This window comes from Macaca nemestrina, chromosome 16 (assembly GCF_043159975.1).
Source record: "Macaca nemestrina isolate mMacNem1 chromosome 16, mMacNem.hap1, whole genome shotgun sequence".
Taxonomy (NCBI): Eukaryota; Metazoa; Chordata; class Mammalia; order Primates; family Cercopithecidae; genus Macaca; species Macaca nemestrina.
Genome location: NC_092140.1, coordinates 36,543,458 through 36,561,001, shown reverse-complemented (window position 1 = coordinate 36,561,001; position 17,544 = coordinate 36,543,458). Strand labels below are relative to the sequence as shown.

Below are 17,544 nucleotides of genomic sequence, written 5' to 3'. Positions count from 1 at the left end.
CAATGCAGAATAAGTGGTACTATGCTAGACGCCTGCAAGATACCAAAATCATGTGGTGGTGTTGATGGAAGTGAGATGGAGGCATGTTACAGAGGAGGTGAAACCTGAGCTGAAGGCTGAGGTATGACAAGACAGATTAGGCTCTGCATGACAGCATGTGTGTATGGGGCTGGGCGTGCCAGGTCAGAGTAAAATTTGTAGGTGGAGGTAGGGAAGAGCATCCTTTGAACAGCAACGGACTGTGCAATGGCAGGGGGGTGTCAGTGGGTGGGCAGACAGGGCTGAGTCTGGGAAATGCAAGTTATTTGGTATGTTGTAGCAAATGTAGAGCAAATGATAGCACCTTCGGAGATGAGACTGGAGAGGGAGACTGGGCTACGGTATTATAGTAGAAAAATGATACAATTAGATTTCAGATCTAGAAGTATTAATTAGCAGCAGTGTAAGGGATGCAATGGAGGAATTACGGGTTCTACACCCAAGCTCAGGAAGAAGGCTACTGTAATTACCAAGGAAAATGATTAGGTTTGCTGGAGATGTAATGGAAAGAAAAAAGGACTCAAGAGAGATCTGGAGACAGAACTGATAGGATTTTGTCAATAAAGATCAGAGACTGGTAAAGTCATTTTTTTTTTTTTTGAGACAGGGTCTCACTGTGTCACCCAGGCTGGACTGCAGTGGCATGAACACAGCTCATTGCAGCCTCAACCCCCTGGACTCAAGCGATTCCCCTGCTTCAGTCCCCCAAGTAGCTGAGACTGCAGGTACATGCCAACCTACCTGTCTAAATTTTGTAGTTTTTGTAGAGATGGGGTTTTGCCATCTTGCCCTGGGTGGTCTCAAACTCCTGAGCTCAAGAAATCTGCCTACCTTGGCCTCCCAAAGTGCTGGGATTACACGTGTAAGCCACTGTGCCCGGCCAAGACTGATGAATATAATACCTGACACGTGAACTCTGAAGTATGTGTGAAAGATTCAAATGTCTGGTACACAGTTGGATATTTGTAACTAAATCTCAACAATTTTGGAAGGTCATAAAGGTATACGTGGTGAAGGTATAGATGTAAAAGAGGTCACTCAAGGTAAGAAGTATTTATTAAGTAGCCAAGAACAGAGCTCTGGGAAAACAAATATGTAAGGGGTAGGTTAAAAAAAAAAAAAAAGAAGTAGTTAAAGATAATTGACCAGGAAGGAAGGAGGACAGAAAAAGAGAGTGCTGTCCTGGAAGCCAAGGAATTAAGAGTTTTAAGGAAGGAATGGTTAGCAGAGTCAAGTGAGAGAAGTTTATTAGAGAAGGAATTGCCCTGGGCAAACAGGTTATTACTGATGGGAAGTGGCTTGTATACAGAAATACTGCATGTCTCCAAAAGTTTGTTCAGGTTAAATAAAGAATCCCCAAACAAGTTAAGTAAACTAGTTTTACTGGAAACATTGGGAAACACTGTACCAAGCTATCTTATTTTTAACTTCAGGCTTAAGATGGAATAATTAGATCCCTATCACTGTACAATTTGAATTCTTAATCATATAGGTAAGCTCTAGTTTTTAAAACTTCTCAGTATAATTTATAGCATACCTTTCTGCATTTGTAGCAGACATAATATGCATATCGATTCATTGCATAGCCAGCTGGGTCATTATAAAACCTCACACCAGGAGTTGTGATAGCTTCACTCTTATGCAGACCTTCATATTCCAATCTCATTAAGGCTTTTCTTCTGACATCCTCATAGAGTTCTTTTATTGGATCAAGTAGGTCTTTTAGTACTATGTGATTAATTTTGTTCTGCAATAAAAAATGAACATCCTTTAGAAGAATCATTTATCAATCAACTCAACACATACTTACTATGCACCTAAGTGCCAAGCATTGTGCTAGAAGATAACCACACAGCACACATATTCTAAATAAAATGTCATTTGAAAAACACCCTGTAAAGTCTTTAGAAGCCCATATTTTCCCAAGAGCAGGGAAAATGGGGCAAACGGGACACAGAGAATGAAAATTCCATTTTATTAGCTTTATATTTCCTGAGTCTGAAATATATCTCCTGTTGCCCTAGCTATTGTGGAAATAAAGTTACCTTGCTGCCACAAATAAGACACGCTGTCTGTGTGTGTGTGTGTGTGCGTAATGCTTCCTTGAGGGGAAGGCAGAATGCCAGGTGACAGAAGTGAACAGGTAGTATTTGCTATAAAACCTTCATGTATCTATTAATATTTGCGGCAACATATGAGAGGGGAGAGCAAAATACTACAATCTTTTTGATTATTCCTCAGTCTATCTAGACAATGATTGTACTAAGTCTTTCCATATTATACTCTTCATATTAGTTTGCAAATATGAAGATAAGAAAATAGGAACAGCTTAATAGAACAAAAAGGAAAGATGAATTAATAGGGAAAATGCTGCCACACTCTTTAAAAAGAGCTTTTTGTTAATCATTATTAGCTTGCCAAAACAACTTCCTACTTGCTGACTACCTTTGTAGAAACGTGTCAAAATGCCAGGAACTTTCTCCTTGTTTTAACTAAGCTCTAAAAGAATCTGTTCTAGTGGTACTGAGGGTTCCAATTTCACTCTTTAATGGCAGGTATCAGTTTTTACAAACACCAGAGGATCATTCTTTTTAGTAGTCGTTGTCATGTTATGTCAACTGACCTCTCTGGTGGTCTGAGTAGAGATGCACGCCCCTTAATGCATCAGGATGTTTAAATGAACTTTTTCATGTAATATGTTTAACAGAGTGTAATCAGTTTTAAATGGACAATTACTGTTTTGAGATGCATTATAACAGAGAGATTATATTCTCTCTGTTTCTATCTCTCTCATTCCACATGAATGAGAATGGAAGAAATTGCTAGTGACTGGTGTGTAAAACGTAAACTGGAGAGGAAACCAAGAAATGCTGACATATGTTTATTTTGAAAGGTGAAAAGAAAGAACAAAAGAAAAAGAAAGTACACGATTTCAGATTCTTTCCATACCTTACAAATGGGACAAGATATAAATCCAAATGTTATCCTTGGGCCAAGCCATCGATTTTCTAAAACTCGCCGACAGCACTGTAAGTGGAATACGTGACTACAATCCAGCTTAAAGAAAGAAAAGAAAAGGACATAAGCAAATATAATAATGATAAACAGTTGAGTGACTGGGAGATTATTTAATGCAAGGCACTACTTAAAGAAGGTAAGAGAAAAATCAAGAAATTTGCTATAATGAAAATTCAATGGGACACTGAAATTGGGACATTATTATTTACTAAATTTCATTATAGTAAATTGGGACACTACTAACTAGGCCTTCGGCTTCTCCTACTTTTTTACCATTCATATATTAATGCCACCTACATAAAGTAAGCCAAGTTAGGAAAAAATGTAAAATTATTCAATTTTGTATCTCACAGAAAGAAGAAGAAATTACTGATTTATGATTTTGTTTTGGAGACTATTATTATCTTGGAATCATGAGAACTGAAAATATAAGCAACGGGTAAAAGTTAAAAAAACTTATTGAGTGCACAGTAACTTATATATGTATAAAAGTATTTATCATTATGTATAGATCAATTATATAATGTTGTAAAAATACCATTCTGGATTTTGGAAATTAAGAAGAGCCTTAGCTATTGGGGGATAATCTAATAATCCCCCCTGAACATTTTATACATTCTGTTGATTATAGAGGCTCACACAAATTCACAAACTAATGCTGAGCATGCAACATAGGAGGCACAGCATAAAGAGGCAGACTTTACTCCTCATTAGCCTGGTAGATGCACAGATTAAAAGAACACTTCTGCCTAGCGATATAAAAAAAAAATTTTCAATCAACTTTTTTTTTTTTTTTTTTTTGAGACTGAGTCTGGTTGTGTTGCCCTGGCTGGAGTGCAGTGACATGATCTTGGCTCACTGCAAGCTCCATCTCCCAGGTTCATGCCATTCTCCTGCTTCAGCCTCTCGAGTAGCTGGGACTACAGGCGCCCGCCACCACGCCCAGCTAGTTTTTTTTTTTTTTTTTTTTGTATTTTTAGTAGAGACGAGGTTTCACTGTGTTAGCCAGGATCATCTCGATCTCCTGACCTTGTGATCTGCCCGCCTCGGCCTCCCAAAGTGCCGAGATTACAGGCGTAAGCCACCGCGCCCGGCCTCAATCAACTGTTTATTTGACAAATATATTCCCCATGTTAATGTCTGGATACATTCAATACTTTAAAAGCTGAGGCAACCTGAATGGCTGGTGCTGCTGAGAGCGCTTCGGTGAAACATATCATACACATGTCATCGGCATCTTGCTTCAGGCTTGTGGCACTTTTGTCACAGCCGTGTAGACAGGGCAGACAGTGCTCTTCGTTTTTAACACCCCCACATGGATGGCCACAAGGATGCGTCTTACTACAGGCTATCTTGGCATATTCCTGTTAAAGATGAATTACAATGTTACACAAGTATTTAAAAAGGCACACATTCTGGTAATTTTCCTTATTATATAAATTTCCACAGATTATTTTCCCACAGGAAGTATCTATGCAGGCCAAGTAACAACAAAGTAAAGTTATTTCTAATCTTTGTTTGAATATAAATTAGGTTTCTTAACAAAGTCTGGTTTTTTTGATGAGATTTTTAAAAAATGCCACTCTCTATAAAGGGAATGCTGATAAGTAAATTATAATTTCATCTTTGTTATCGTGCACAGATATGAAGCAAAAAGTTCCTGGCTGGGAGTCGTGGCTTACACCTGTAATCCCAGCACTTTGTGAGGCTGAGGTGGGCAGATCATGAGGTCAGGAGTTCGAGACCAGCCTGACCAACATGGTGAAACCCTGTCTCTACTAAAAATACAAAAATTAACCAGGCATGGTGGCGCGCGCCTGTAATCCCAGCTACTCAGGAGGCTGAGGCAGGAGAATCACTTGAACCCGGGAGGCGGAGGTTGCAGTGAGCCGAGATCACGCCACTGTACCGCAGCCTGGGCGACAGAGCCAAACTCTTGTCTCAAAAAAAAAAAAAAAGAAAAAAAAAAAGCTCCCCAATGTATAATTTCCCAGTCACCACTCCCTGCATCACCAAAACGTGTTTTTTTTTTTTTTTTTTTTTTTTAAAAAGGTACCTCTCACTCTCTGAGCATATCCACATTCTTATTAAATGAATTGAGAAACCAAAAACATTTGGACAACATAGAATATGTTTATATATGTTCAGGACTAAAGAACTTTTAGATGTTGAAAATGTATTTTAAGGAAATAAGTGAATAATGTGTGTAAGGGATAAAGGAAATACAGTTCATAAATTTTTAACTGTTTCTAATACAAAAGTAAACATTAAATACATATGATCATGGTAACTGAAAAACACACAAAAAGAGTGTGGTTTGGGCTTGAGAGCTTTATTTGACCCATTCTCCAACTTTGGTAATGCATTTGACGCTTCACATAGGTAATACATTCATTTAGGACGCTGAAGTGATGCTGAGCTATAACTCTTATCTATGTGAAGTAAAGGTGTCACAGGGGAACATGGACCATTGCTCAATGGGATAGCCTGTGTCACTATATACTCACCTGGCAATCTGCATCAGAACAAACACTGCCAACAGCAGATAATTCTGTTCCACTCCTGGAACCACAGAAGCGACATGCTTCTGAGCTACTCGTGGTGGGTTTGCCTAGGTTCAAGCAGAAAAATAAAAATCCTTCTGATGGATATGTTTTCCACATATTTTAACAGAACTAAATTTTAAAAAGCAAACTAGGTTTATATCAGTTGCTATCCTTGGTAAATCAGCCTGACAGTTTTAGAACGGAAGGTTTCTAAGTTGTCCTAATTATAAAGTAAATAATGACACACACAAAAAAGAAATTAAAGACCTATCTGAAGCCAAACACATTCTTGACTAACATATTTTTTTCAGTGAAAGAAACAGACTAGACTTCTAGTCAAGTTACCAGACTGAGAAGATGTGACAAGCCCCTGACTCCAAATGCACAATACCATAAAAAAAAAAACCCAAAAATTAAATAAAACTACACAGAAGTTAGGGAAATCTTTAAGTATCTTTATATAACAAAATTATAAGGCACAGTATAAAGCCTATCATCAGAGTATGAAACTTGAAAAACAGAATTCCTACCTCAGGAACTCTGCAATTTGAAAAGGAATTTAAATATGTTTGAAATACTTAAAGAAGAAACAGAATCCATAAAACAAGAACAGAGCAATAAGAAAAAGAATGTGAAGGTTTGAAAATTACAGACCAAGCTGATTTTTAAACACAGATATAAAAATCTAACTATAATTAATATCAATTATTGAATTCAGCAATATTTACAGAAAAATCTATTTAAAAAGGATAGTTTATATCATGACTACAAGGATGGTTTGACATTAGAACATTTATTAATGTAATATACAGCACTGACAGATTATAGGAGGAAGAAATCAGCTATAAGAAAAGAAGGTCATGCCTTTGCAGCATGAAAAGTCACCCTAGAATTCAATTGATTCAGATTTACACCTAACTCCAACATTGGAAGTTTGTGTCAGTCAAATGACAGACTGCAGATGTGCTGAAAACTGAGAATTTGTAAGATTCAACATAACTTTGAACTAGGAATATACAAGATTTACTTTAGAAAAACAGCAAAATGAAAACTATGTTTTAGAGATAAAAATACATTTAACATACATAAGTTACTTTTTGTTTAATGTTTATTCATTTTTGTTAATTACTTTATTGCTATCAATGGAAACAGTACCATTCACAAAACCTTCAGAAGCATTAGGTCTACAAAAATCTCTAAAAATATCATGAAATCATACAACTTTATAATAAATAGAGATCTTAGTGATCAACAAGTACAGCAATTTTTATTGTGGGGCAACAACTAGCAGAACTAGAAGGGAATTATCAGTAGAAATCTATTTTATCTATGGAGCCCCATTAGTTGTGACCCTCTCACTTTATAAATGAAGTCAATGAGTTCCAGAGAGGTTAAGTGACGTGCTCGAGGCCACACAGCTAGTTAGTGGCATATCAGGTTTTTTGACTTTTGGTCTAATGCTCTCTCCACCATAGAACACTATATATTTAGTAAATATAATAACGTAGACAGTGAACAATGATGTCATAATTAAACATCAGAATATCACTCAAAATTATTCACAGTTTAGTTATAATCAGTCAGCATGGTTTAATCTTTTTTGTGAGTTTTAAAGGCGTGGCTTAATCTTTAAACCTTTTACCTGTGTGTTCTCGGAATTCCACCATTGCCTTCATTGTTTTAGAATCTGCTAGTGCCATCAACCAGAACAATTTGGTTCTACCACAACCTTCATGAAGGTCAACCTTTATAGCTTCTTCTTCTTCTTTGAAGACCTATTATTTCATTAAAGAACAGGGAAAAATATGCTTATTTATCACACTGAAAGGGAGAGTATAAAATTTAATTATTCAATAATAATAATGGCTTTCATTTAAGTACCCTAAGAAGTTTTGAATATTTCCAATTTTCTCTTTAATCTTCACAGCAGTCCCTTTTTTATAAATGGAGAAATTAAGTATTTCTAAACATAAAACAACTTGCTATTTATAGATGGTAAGTGAGACAGCTGTGAACTCAATCAAGGTCTTTGATTCCGAAGTCCACTTTCTCCCCCTACAACACCAAGCCTCTTCGACACACATTTATTTCAAAATTCACTGAACATATTTTATGCTCCAGAGACAAAAATCTTCACCTGTCTTTGATGAGTTTTGGTTCTTCGATGAAGGTGAAGGAATCGGTCACAGTCTGTACATAAATTTCCACAGACATTGCATAAAATGATTGCTGCTGTTTCACCATCATCATGGTTATCACACATAGGCTAAAATAAGACATTTCCATATGTTACATTAGATTAACAAGAAAGTCCCAGACTCTCAGACAAACTGAATGTAATTTATTTACAAAAATAAATGGTTATTCTGAAGTCTATTAAGAATTTAGAATCTGAATATTAGATAGAAATTATTGCAAATGTACTTAACTATAAAAATTATCTCTCAAAACTCCAAATTCAATGATTAACGCACTTTGCAGGTTCAATGATTAATACAATGAACAGGTATACTTTGTTACTTAGAGACTTAAGAAATGTCTGCCCCATTATGTATCCAAACATTCTGTATGCCAAAGGAATAAACTGTTTATTTTTGAAACTTGAACATTAATAAGAAAATGGTAAAGGGCCTATAGAAAGTTTTCCCTTCTAGTGAACTTAAAGATATCCATCAAACCTACTTAAGTATATATGTGAACAGGTGGTGTGTCATGTTGCCTGTGTTATTGCTTTATTTCCTTCCTACTATAAGACTGACTACATTTTAGGAAAATATCTAGCCACTGAATCAGACTCTGGCTAAAAATAAATTTTGATATGATACAAACATGACTCAGAGAAGAAGAAGAAAGCTCTTTTATACACTTAAAAGCCCCTGAAGTTTCCATATACTATGAAGAAGGGATTCTCAGTGAAATAGACTTGTGAGATGAACTTGGCCAAAGGGACACAGTCTTTCAAGAGATCCACTAACTGTGTACATTGATGTGTTTTTTGTTTGTTTGTTTGTTTTTAAGCTAAGCTAAAGCTTACTGTAAAGGAAAGCAAGATAAATTTTTACAAAATTCTGATCTCACCATTTGTTTTTGTTGTCCATCTTTTCCCATCCATCTCCCCGAGGAGAGACGATCTACGTGGTCCTGATCAAGAACACATAGGGATGCGAGAGCAAGCCAGAGCTGTTGAAAGGGAAAGCTGTTACACTACTGAATTTTCAGGAAAGACTTATGAAATGCTGACTGTGACACATCACAACAGCTCAATAAATGCTGGTTGATTTTGAAATACACAGATACTCAGTGGCACTCAAGTCTTCCTGATGTGGTAGCAGGTATACACGATCACTGTCCTATGTGCCATGCATACAGAAGGCACTCAGATATCTACTGAACAAGTGACTTTTCTCTGATGAACCCTCGTCTTCTATCTGACAAATAAAATTATCCTTTATTGTTCTACTATGTAAACAACATATGAATAAATGAATTGGCATATTTAATATTTACTGTACTAATGCCTTCTGCATATTTTTCCATTTAGTATCACCTGACTGAAGCATTAAATGCCAAAGAAGGTGGTACAGCAACTGCTAAATTGTGTATAGTCCCATGAGTATCAGGTACACATTAAATCCTTCTAGATAATAAAATTTCCTCGGAAGTCTTTGTTGCCCCAGAAGGCCTAATACTATACTCAGTGCACTTTGTCAGAAATACATAAACGTCTAACAAGCTTTAGAAAATGTTCTCAAAAATATGGCCGGGCACAGTGGCTCATGCCTGTAATCCCAGCACTTTGGCAGGCCAAGGTGGGTGGATCACCTGAGGTCAGGAGTTTGCGACCAGCCTGACTAACATGGTGAAACCCCGTCTCTACCAAATACAAAAAAAATTAGCCGGGTATGGTGGCACATGCCTGTAATCCGAGCTACTTGGGTGGCTGAGACAGGAGAATTGCTTGTACCTGGGAGGCGGAAGTTGCAATGAGCCAAGATCGCACTATTTCACTCCAGCCTGGGCATCAAGAGTGAAACTCCGTCTCAAAAAAAAAAAAAAAAAGACAACTGTTCTCAGAAATTGTTAAAAATTTCTGAGGTTTAAAGGGTAAGCTTCAGTTTTATATAGAATGATATATCCCCTCATTAATGAAGAATAGAAAATGACTTAACTAGCTCAACTCTAAGAAGCGCATGTGTCATTGGATACAGAGAGCAAGAGATGTTAAAATAGGGACAGAAAAATAGAAAAAGACAAATAATGCATGCAAGGAGGAAGGGGAATGCAGACTGAAAGAAAGCAATACATGAGTGGTGGGAAAGGATTACTGTCAAAAATACCTGCTTCCGGTGTCACAGTCAACAATAGTAAGATGGCATACATTGACTCTTTCTGCCCTAGGGATATACAGTTTATCTTCTTTTTCAGATTTCTGAGGATTAACATAAGCAATTTTTACCAGCATTCACTTCTTCCTAATGTTGTCAGACTGCCCTGCTTCAAGGAAATCTCAAATCTTTTCTGGAAGCATATGGGACATGAAATCTAGTAGGTTAAAACTTACTATAAATGTGTCATCCGAAGAATGCAATCTCATTTCCTCAGAGATTTCCACCCTGACCCTGCCCTGGGACAAGCACTTCTTGCTTTTTAGAAATAAGACCTATAAACCCTCTAAGTAAGTTATAAGGCTCTACATTAGAACAACCAGGTATAGGCAGGGGTCTTGTCTCCAAAGGACCTTTGGTCTATCACAGCATAATGCCGACATGAAACTTACTGTGGTAAACTACAGTAAACAGATCATTAGAAAGACAACACACAAACAACGTACAATGCAATTAGCCTTTTCTAACCAGTGTATCCTTGGCTTCCTAAACAATAACAAAAACAAGTGACACAGAACACATAACAGTGAGAAGTAATGACTAGTTCATAATATAAAAGCTCTTTATACTTTTTCAATAAATACAGTATTTGGTCAAAAAATAATTACATTGACTTAGTGATTAAAATTTGTTTAAATCTATTACTGAAAAAGAACATGCAATGATACAGACCAAATTTAAAACAAAACAAAATAAAGCAAAACCTACTCTAGTTGTTGCAATACATCTCACTGGAGACCTAAATTCTTCTTCCATCTTGGTCAAGGCAATGATGGTTTCTGCAATAGCATTTTTTGTCACTCGGGACCAAGCTTCTGACAGATGACCCTGTTGAGTAGAACAGAATATTTTAATAAGTAACCAGAAATATATTACCATAGTAAATTCTTTTTTCTTAAATAACATCTCCTATCAAAAGGAAGTATTTGTTTTTAGTGAGACCATGGAATTTTAGATCACGGGCACAGACTTTTGAACTAAAATTTCTTTGCGATCCTATGCAAAATTCAACTTCTAATCATCATTTTGATATTTAAAAATAAATAAATAAATAATTAAGTGCTCAATACTCTTTTCCTGGAAAGTCAAGGGTAATTCCTCTCACATCTGATAAAAACAGAAATACTAAGGTTATCTATGTTTGAGCATAAAATTTACACAGTGAAGCTAACTGCTTTAGATGAGCATTACTGGAACCTAAAATATAAACAGGTTCAAACTGCAACTATCTTTATTTGCTACCTTGATTTGTAATGAACAAACATTTAGCTGTCATATAATTTAGGTGTTCCTAAGTACTACTCCTAAATATTTTAATCCAATGAACACCCTGAGAAAGTCTGCTTGCCACAGAGGTTGAGAAAATGTCCATGCTATTGGGAAAAGTGATAGAATTTCATTTTTCCCCCAGAAAATCCTCCCACTTCTTATATCCACACGATTTAAGGGGCGGTTCAATTCCTCCTCCTTCTCCAAGCTGCCTTCTATTCCCTCTGACTCTACATTCCACACTATCTTGTCCTTCTCAGGCTGGTCTCCTAGAAATACAATAGAATGTGTGGCAAATGTCAAGGAGCAACTCATCAGAGCCAGGCATGCTGTAAAGTAACTCCCTGACCTCCACACTCCCAGATCTCTTTTGGAAGCCACCATCTTAAGACAGAGGGCATAGGACATTAATAAAGAAGAATAGAGTTTAAAAACCATGAAGACTGAGGAGAATGAGAAACTTCCACTTCCGAGAGCTCTCTTCTCCCTTTTTTCCTTTAGGTTTTTGGAATCAAGTTCTTTCTTAGGGTCTGAAAGGGCATATTTTATTTTACTAGATTTTAAAGTCACGTAACAATTCTCACACAAATTAACTGGAAAATTGGAAATGAACATGGTTTACATAAATGACAAATTTATCACTCACTGAAAAGACAAACAGCATGATAATTAACATACTAAAAATAGTCTTTAAGTAAAGTTACACTAATCTACAACTCCTATCAGTTCAGCAGAGTAAGCTGTTTTGTCAGTCAGATTCCTGCTGCACTTCTCTGCCAAAACAGTCAGAAGAATGGGAACTTACTGCTGCCATATCCTTGATAAGTTTAATGATGATCTCTGAGATCTGGGTAGGGGTTGAGCCCTTCATCCACCAATGACTTTCACCTCGTCGGAGATAACTACAAGAAAAATTAGCATTTACAAAGCCAATAAATTATCAGTAGCACTTACAAATGAAAAAGATAAAAATGTTATTTCAGAATGCAGCATTTTAGATTTTTAAGTGACAATCAATTAAAACATTTAAAAAGAAAATTCATCAAACCATTACCCCAAATCCCAAGACAGCAGTTAAAGCAATTGGAGTTTCCAAGTATTTCTCTGTTTGCACATTATTTCTGTGTGCATCTTTTAGAAGTACAGTCCAGGAACCACACACAACTTATTTCTAGTGCATATGCAGATAATGTGAAGCTTGTGCCAGAACATAAATTCACTATATCGCTAAGCACACTACTATTTAGTTCAGCTGACTTTTTTCATAGCAAGACTACAGGAAGAAGTGATACAATGATTAACATTCTGATGTTGTCTGCATATTGTCATGGATTGACTCCACAAGAAGCACTGTTCCAGATGTCTCTAATTCTCTACTGTTACACACAATTACAGAACATCCTTGTATATATATCTTGGTGCAAATGTATGAAAGTTTTAGAAGTAGAATTGGTAGGTCAAAAGATATGCATGTTTAAAATATAGATATTATTAAACAGATATCCAAAAAGGCTGCAGCAATTTATATGAGATGAAAATGCCTATTTCCTCATAATGTTACCAAAGCATCAAAGACACTTTGCAATTATTTTAATCTACATTTATCTGATTAGTAGTGAGGTATTCTCATTTGTTTACTGGCATTTATAAGTTTTTTTCTGTGAACTGACTGTTTTTGTCATTTATTATTCTTATCAGTTGTTTGCCTTTTTAAAATTGATTTGTAGTCATTCTCCTATATTATGCTAATAAGTCATTGTCTATTATATAGGTTTAAATATTTTTCTTAGTTGCTTATATTTTAAAACATTTAATTATTATCACTTACCAAGTAATTTTCATTTTTATATAGTCAAATCTATAAATTTCTTCCTATATGACTTTGGGTTCTGTGTTTTGTTTAAGAAGATCTTACCAAATTGAAGATTACAAAAATATTTTTCTATAATTTGTCCTAGTACAGTTTTAAAAAGAAATGTACATAAAGCTTTAATTGACCTGAACTTTACTTTATTCCCCCATGTTTATTTCTTTTTATTGTGGCAAAAAAAAAAAATTACTTAAAACTGAAGTTTAATTTTGCGTATGATGGGAGGCGGGTATCTAGAATTTTTTTAACATGGATATCCAAATATTCTGACATCACATATTCAGCTTACTTTCTAATCCCCACTAATTGTAATTGATACTTTTATTATATACATGACATTCTTTTTATATATGAGCCAGTTGTTTATGGATTTTATTTCGTGAGTAACCTAACAAGGTAAAATTTGAAATTATGTCTTAAATTTCTGAACAGTAGCTCACTCTATTCTGTTTTGGTACTAAAATAGAGGCAATAACTAACCTGGAATTGAAAATCATTGGAAGAGTAACTGTTGTAACTCCTTTGCCCACAGTGGTACCAGCTGTTCCTGTGATGGTGGTTCCTTTGGCTTTTAGCTGTACAGTGAGTGCTTTGGCAATGCATCCTAGAAACATGTCCAAGATACCCAGCTTATTCCAGTCTCCTTTCTCTGTTGAGTGAATGATATCACTGATATCTGCTGGGGGGAGGGATTTCACTCCTATGATGCTGGCCAGACGATTAGGGGTTACTTCAGGCAAAACTCTTCTTAGTAAAGAGGTTACCTGGTAAGAAAAATAAAATGAGAGAATTCCATGTAAAGACTGGTATTTTAAGGTTTTCTTTTCTTTTTCATTTTTTTTTAAGACAGGGTCTTGCTTTGTTGCCCAGGTTGGAGTGCAGTGGAGCGACCACAGCTCACTGCAGCCTTGAACTCTCAGGCTCAAGGGATCCTCTCAGCTTTGCCTCCCTAAGTGCTGGGATTACAGGCATAAGTCACTGCACACTGTCCCAGGCTTCATTTTTTAATGTACCTAACTACCATTCTGTAACTTCAAAATCTTTAAGAAAAGAAATACGATTTAAACACTATTTTACATTTTGCGAAGGAAGGAAATATGATATACATAATATTCAAATGGTAATAGTAGTGGTAATTACTAACCCAAGGCAGCAAGAAAAAAAAATACCTTTTCTTTCTGGTCAGGGCTAAATGACATTATATATTTCATGGTAATATGGTAATCAGTAGCCAGAATACTCTTTTATCACAACACATTAAAAATGGAACATATTTTAGTATTCTATACTCTCATAATAAACAGTTAAAAAAAAAAAAAGGAGTAAAATACAGGCCCCAAACAAAATAAACTACAAAATAAAAATCTATATTTAGGGTCCTTAGATAATTATCTTTGCATTGCAACTTTTAACAATGGTCAAGTAACACAAGCAATGGCAAGGCTGTGGTGTGATCAGTCACCTGTCTCTGGACTCTAGGAGAGGCTGTGTGAAGCAGCGAGAAGAGATCCTGAAGCAGAGTTAGCTGCTGAGCCAGATACTGCCGGCCAACGTTAGAGCCACTCAGTGCTAAAACCATAGAGAGCAGCTCAAAGCAGTAGGCATCAGAGGAGGCATCTTCATCATTTGGCTGAGAATTGGCATTTTCTTTGCTTGATATAGCATGTTCCCATTCTTCACGGACTCTGGTAGCTTCCATGCGAATAGCTTGGACAATATGAGCACACACCTATTTAAAGTTAGCATAGAACATGTAAAAATATAAGTTTGATTTACTACTCCTAGCAAAACAAGCAAACAAAAGAATAAGACAAGAATGTAAATTGACACCCAATTTTAATACTATTCTCCCAGTTAATTCTCCATTATATGTCATTCTCTTAACTCATCTCAAAAACAGGTAAAGCTAGGGGAGCCACAATAAAAATGGAAATATTTAAATCAACTACTATGTGTAAACTAATTATATGCAAGTTATTAATGCCTATGCTTGCAGTTTAGCACATCAAAAACCAATCATCAATTTTATCACCGAAGACACTTTTTCTCATGGTTTACCATTATGTTCATAAGGTGCTTTATAGCTGGTGAGATTCACAATACTGAAATTATACATGACATTTTACAACTGAAAGCATCTAAGATTAAATGAAACACTGCTGGAAAGATAAAGCAAAAATAAATTCATGTTGTAATTTATTGAAAAGAATAATAGTGTAGAAAGTTAGAATAGGGCCGGGCGCCGTGGCTCACGCCTGTAATCCCAGCACTTTGGGAGGCCAAGGCGGGCGGATCATGAGGTCAGCAGATTGAGACCATCCTAACACGGTGAAACCCCGTCTCTATCAAAAATACAAAAAAATTAGCCGGGCGTTGTGGTGGGCATCTGTAGTCCCAGCTACCTGGGAGGCTGAGGCAGGAGAATGGTGTGAACCCAGGAGGTGGAGCTTACAGTGAGCCGAGATCGCTCCACTGCACTCCAGCCTAGGCGACAGAGCGAGACGCCATCTCAAAAAAGTTAGAATAACAGGTTAATTTAAAATCTGTACTTTATTTGACTTTTGAAGTGATATTTTTATGTTATGAGCACCCCATTATATGAACAATATAGTGCTATTTCCTCACCTGGTTATATTTAAAAATATTAACACTGGTATAGTTAACACTGTTAATTGCTCAGCCAACATACAAAAGAATGGGGGAAAAGAAATATGGGAAATACAAGTCAAATCTGATATAACTGGGTATTTGACACCAAATAAAAAATCTACCCAAAACAAACAGCAGCAAGGTAAGCAAGTTTTCACAATTAAAATCTTTAAAATGATGAAGGTATGCCAAAATACTCATTCCTCTCTAAAAAACGGCAGGCACATTCTGCAGGACCTATAAAAGGGTGAGCATAAAGAAGCCTTCATAAATTTTTCAAAATACTTTATACCAAGCTCATCCAACCTGCAGCCGCGGGACTGCATGTGGCCCACGATGGCTTTGAATGTGGCCCAACACAAATTTGTAAACTTTCTTAAAGTATTAGGAGAGTTTTTTTTCTTGCAAAAATTTTTTTAGGTTCATCAGTTATTGTTAGTGTTAGTGTATTTTATGTGTAGCCTAAGACAATTATTTTTCTTCAAATGTGGGCCAGGGAAGCCAAAATATTGGACATCCCTGCTTTATACCCAACAAACACACACACACAAAACAAACAAACAAACAAAAAAACTAATGAAGACAATGAAATAGCTCTTAACCAACCTGTTTTTGTAAGTTAGTCAGCTTACTCCTGCTAAATATAATTCCAACCATATGTTCTTTCAGGTCAGCATCTGATGTTGCCTTTACATAGAAAAAGAAGAAAAAGAAAGAATGAAGCGGTCTCTTTAAATAAAATTTGTATATTTGATATTTCAAAGTATCTTGAGAAATAATTTTGTGTATATATTTTTAAAGCAAATTTATTTTAAATTGAGGCTTATAATGCTAAGACAAAGGATAAAGTTTGAAGAAATCACTATTGGCCAAAGTGACCATAAAAAGAACAAAATTTCAGAACTTAAGAAATCCAGAGAAGTATATTATCTTTTCACAAATTTCTTCAATGTAGTCAATTTGAGTTGCTTTGATTGAACCTATTTCTAAATTATAAACATTATTAGTTCACATCCCACATTTAATTGCTTGAAGAACAATCCATGAAAATAACATTTGTTTAAAAGGAAAGTGTTCTAACAAACCTCTGTGATGATGGTGGTCTTAAATTAAGCTATTGGAACACTAACAGTCATCAAAGAAATGTATCATAAGGAAAAAAATAAAGACTAAAATTTTATAGGCTTATTATTATTATAGTGCACGTTATTCTTCTAAGTGACAGATATGTGTGTATATATACACATACATGCACACATGCACGCGCGCACATACACACACACACCCAAAATCTTATTTAATCTTCACAACAACCCCAGAAGGTAAACTGTAATATTGTGCCTACTTTACAGGTAAGAAAACTGAAGAAACTCTTTTAAGAATCAAAAATGATGCTTGGTTTTACATTTCTTAGGATAGAGAGCCACAAGAGAATGTCCCTTTCGCCCTAACAATGAGGAAAAAGCTGATCGTCTACAAAACCAAAACTTTTTTTTGGAGTCCATCAGAATGTTGAGATCAGCTACCAGGTAGAATGAATTCCAAATAAACAAATCCAGTTAGTTGGATACTTCAAAACTCTTCTTTCAGTACCAAATAGAACAAGTAAATAAGCAAAAAACCAAAAACCAGTAAGGCTCTTAAAGACTTGAATATTAAGGCTCTTAAAGACTTGAATACTATTGATCGGCTTGAACTAACTGATATTTATAGAACCCCTCAAAGAACAACAGTGGAGTTCACATTCTTTTGAAGTGCACATGGACAT

At 35.8% G+C, this 17,544-nt stretch overlaps 1 protein-coding gene across 17 annotated transcripts in view; it reads right to left on the bottom strand.

The window, feature by feature from the left end:
- The window catches only part of LOC105481778 (MYC binding protein 2), a 285,288-nt gene that overhangs the window by 9,706 nt on the left and 258,038 nt on the right, over window positions 1-17,544 (bottom strand). For all 17 annotated transcript variants that reach the window (XM_071081184.1, XM_071081186.1, XM_071081190.1 and 14 more), the window contains 12 exons: window positions 16,383-16,463; window positions 14,590-14,856; window positions 13,608-13,891; window positions 12,063-12,159; window positions 10,697-10,816; window positions 8,682-8,783; window positions 7,741-7,869; window positions 7,246-7,378; window positions 5,565-5,668; window positions 4,233-4,421; window positions 2,989-3,096; window positions 1,577-1,786 (listed from right to left, as the gene is read on the bottom strand). In XM_071081184.1, the coding sequence (XP_070937285.1) occupies window positions 1,577-1,786; window positions 2,989-3,096; window positions 4,233-4,421; window positions 5,565-5,668; window positions 7,246-7,378; window positions 7,741-7,869; window positions 8,682-8,783; window positions 10,697-10,816; window positions 12,063-12,159; window positions 13,608-13,891; window positions 14,590-14,856; window positions 16,383-16,463 (1,824 nt within the window). The remainder of the gene's footprint in view (window positions 1-1,576; window positions 1,787-2,988; window positions 3,097-4,232; window positions 4,422-5,564; window positions 5,669-7,245; window positions 7,379-7,740; window positions 7,870-8,681; window positions 8,784-10,696; window positions 10,817-12,062; window positions 12,160-13,607; window positions 13,892-14,589; window positions 14,857-16,382; window positions 16,464-17,544) is intronic.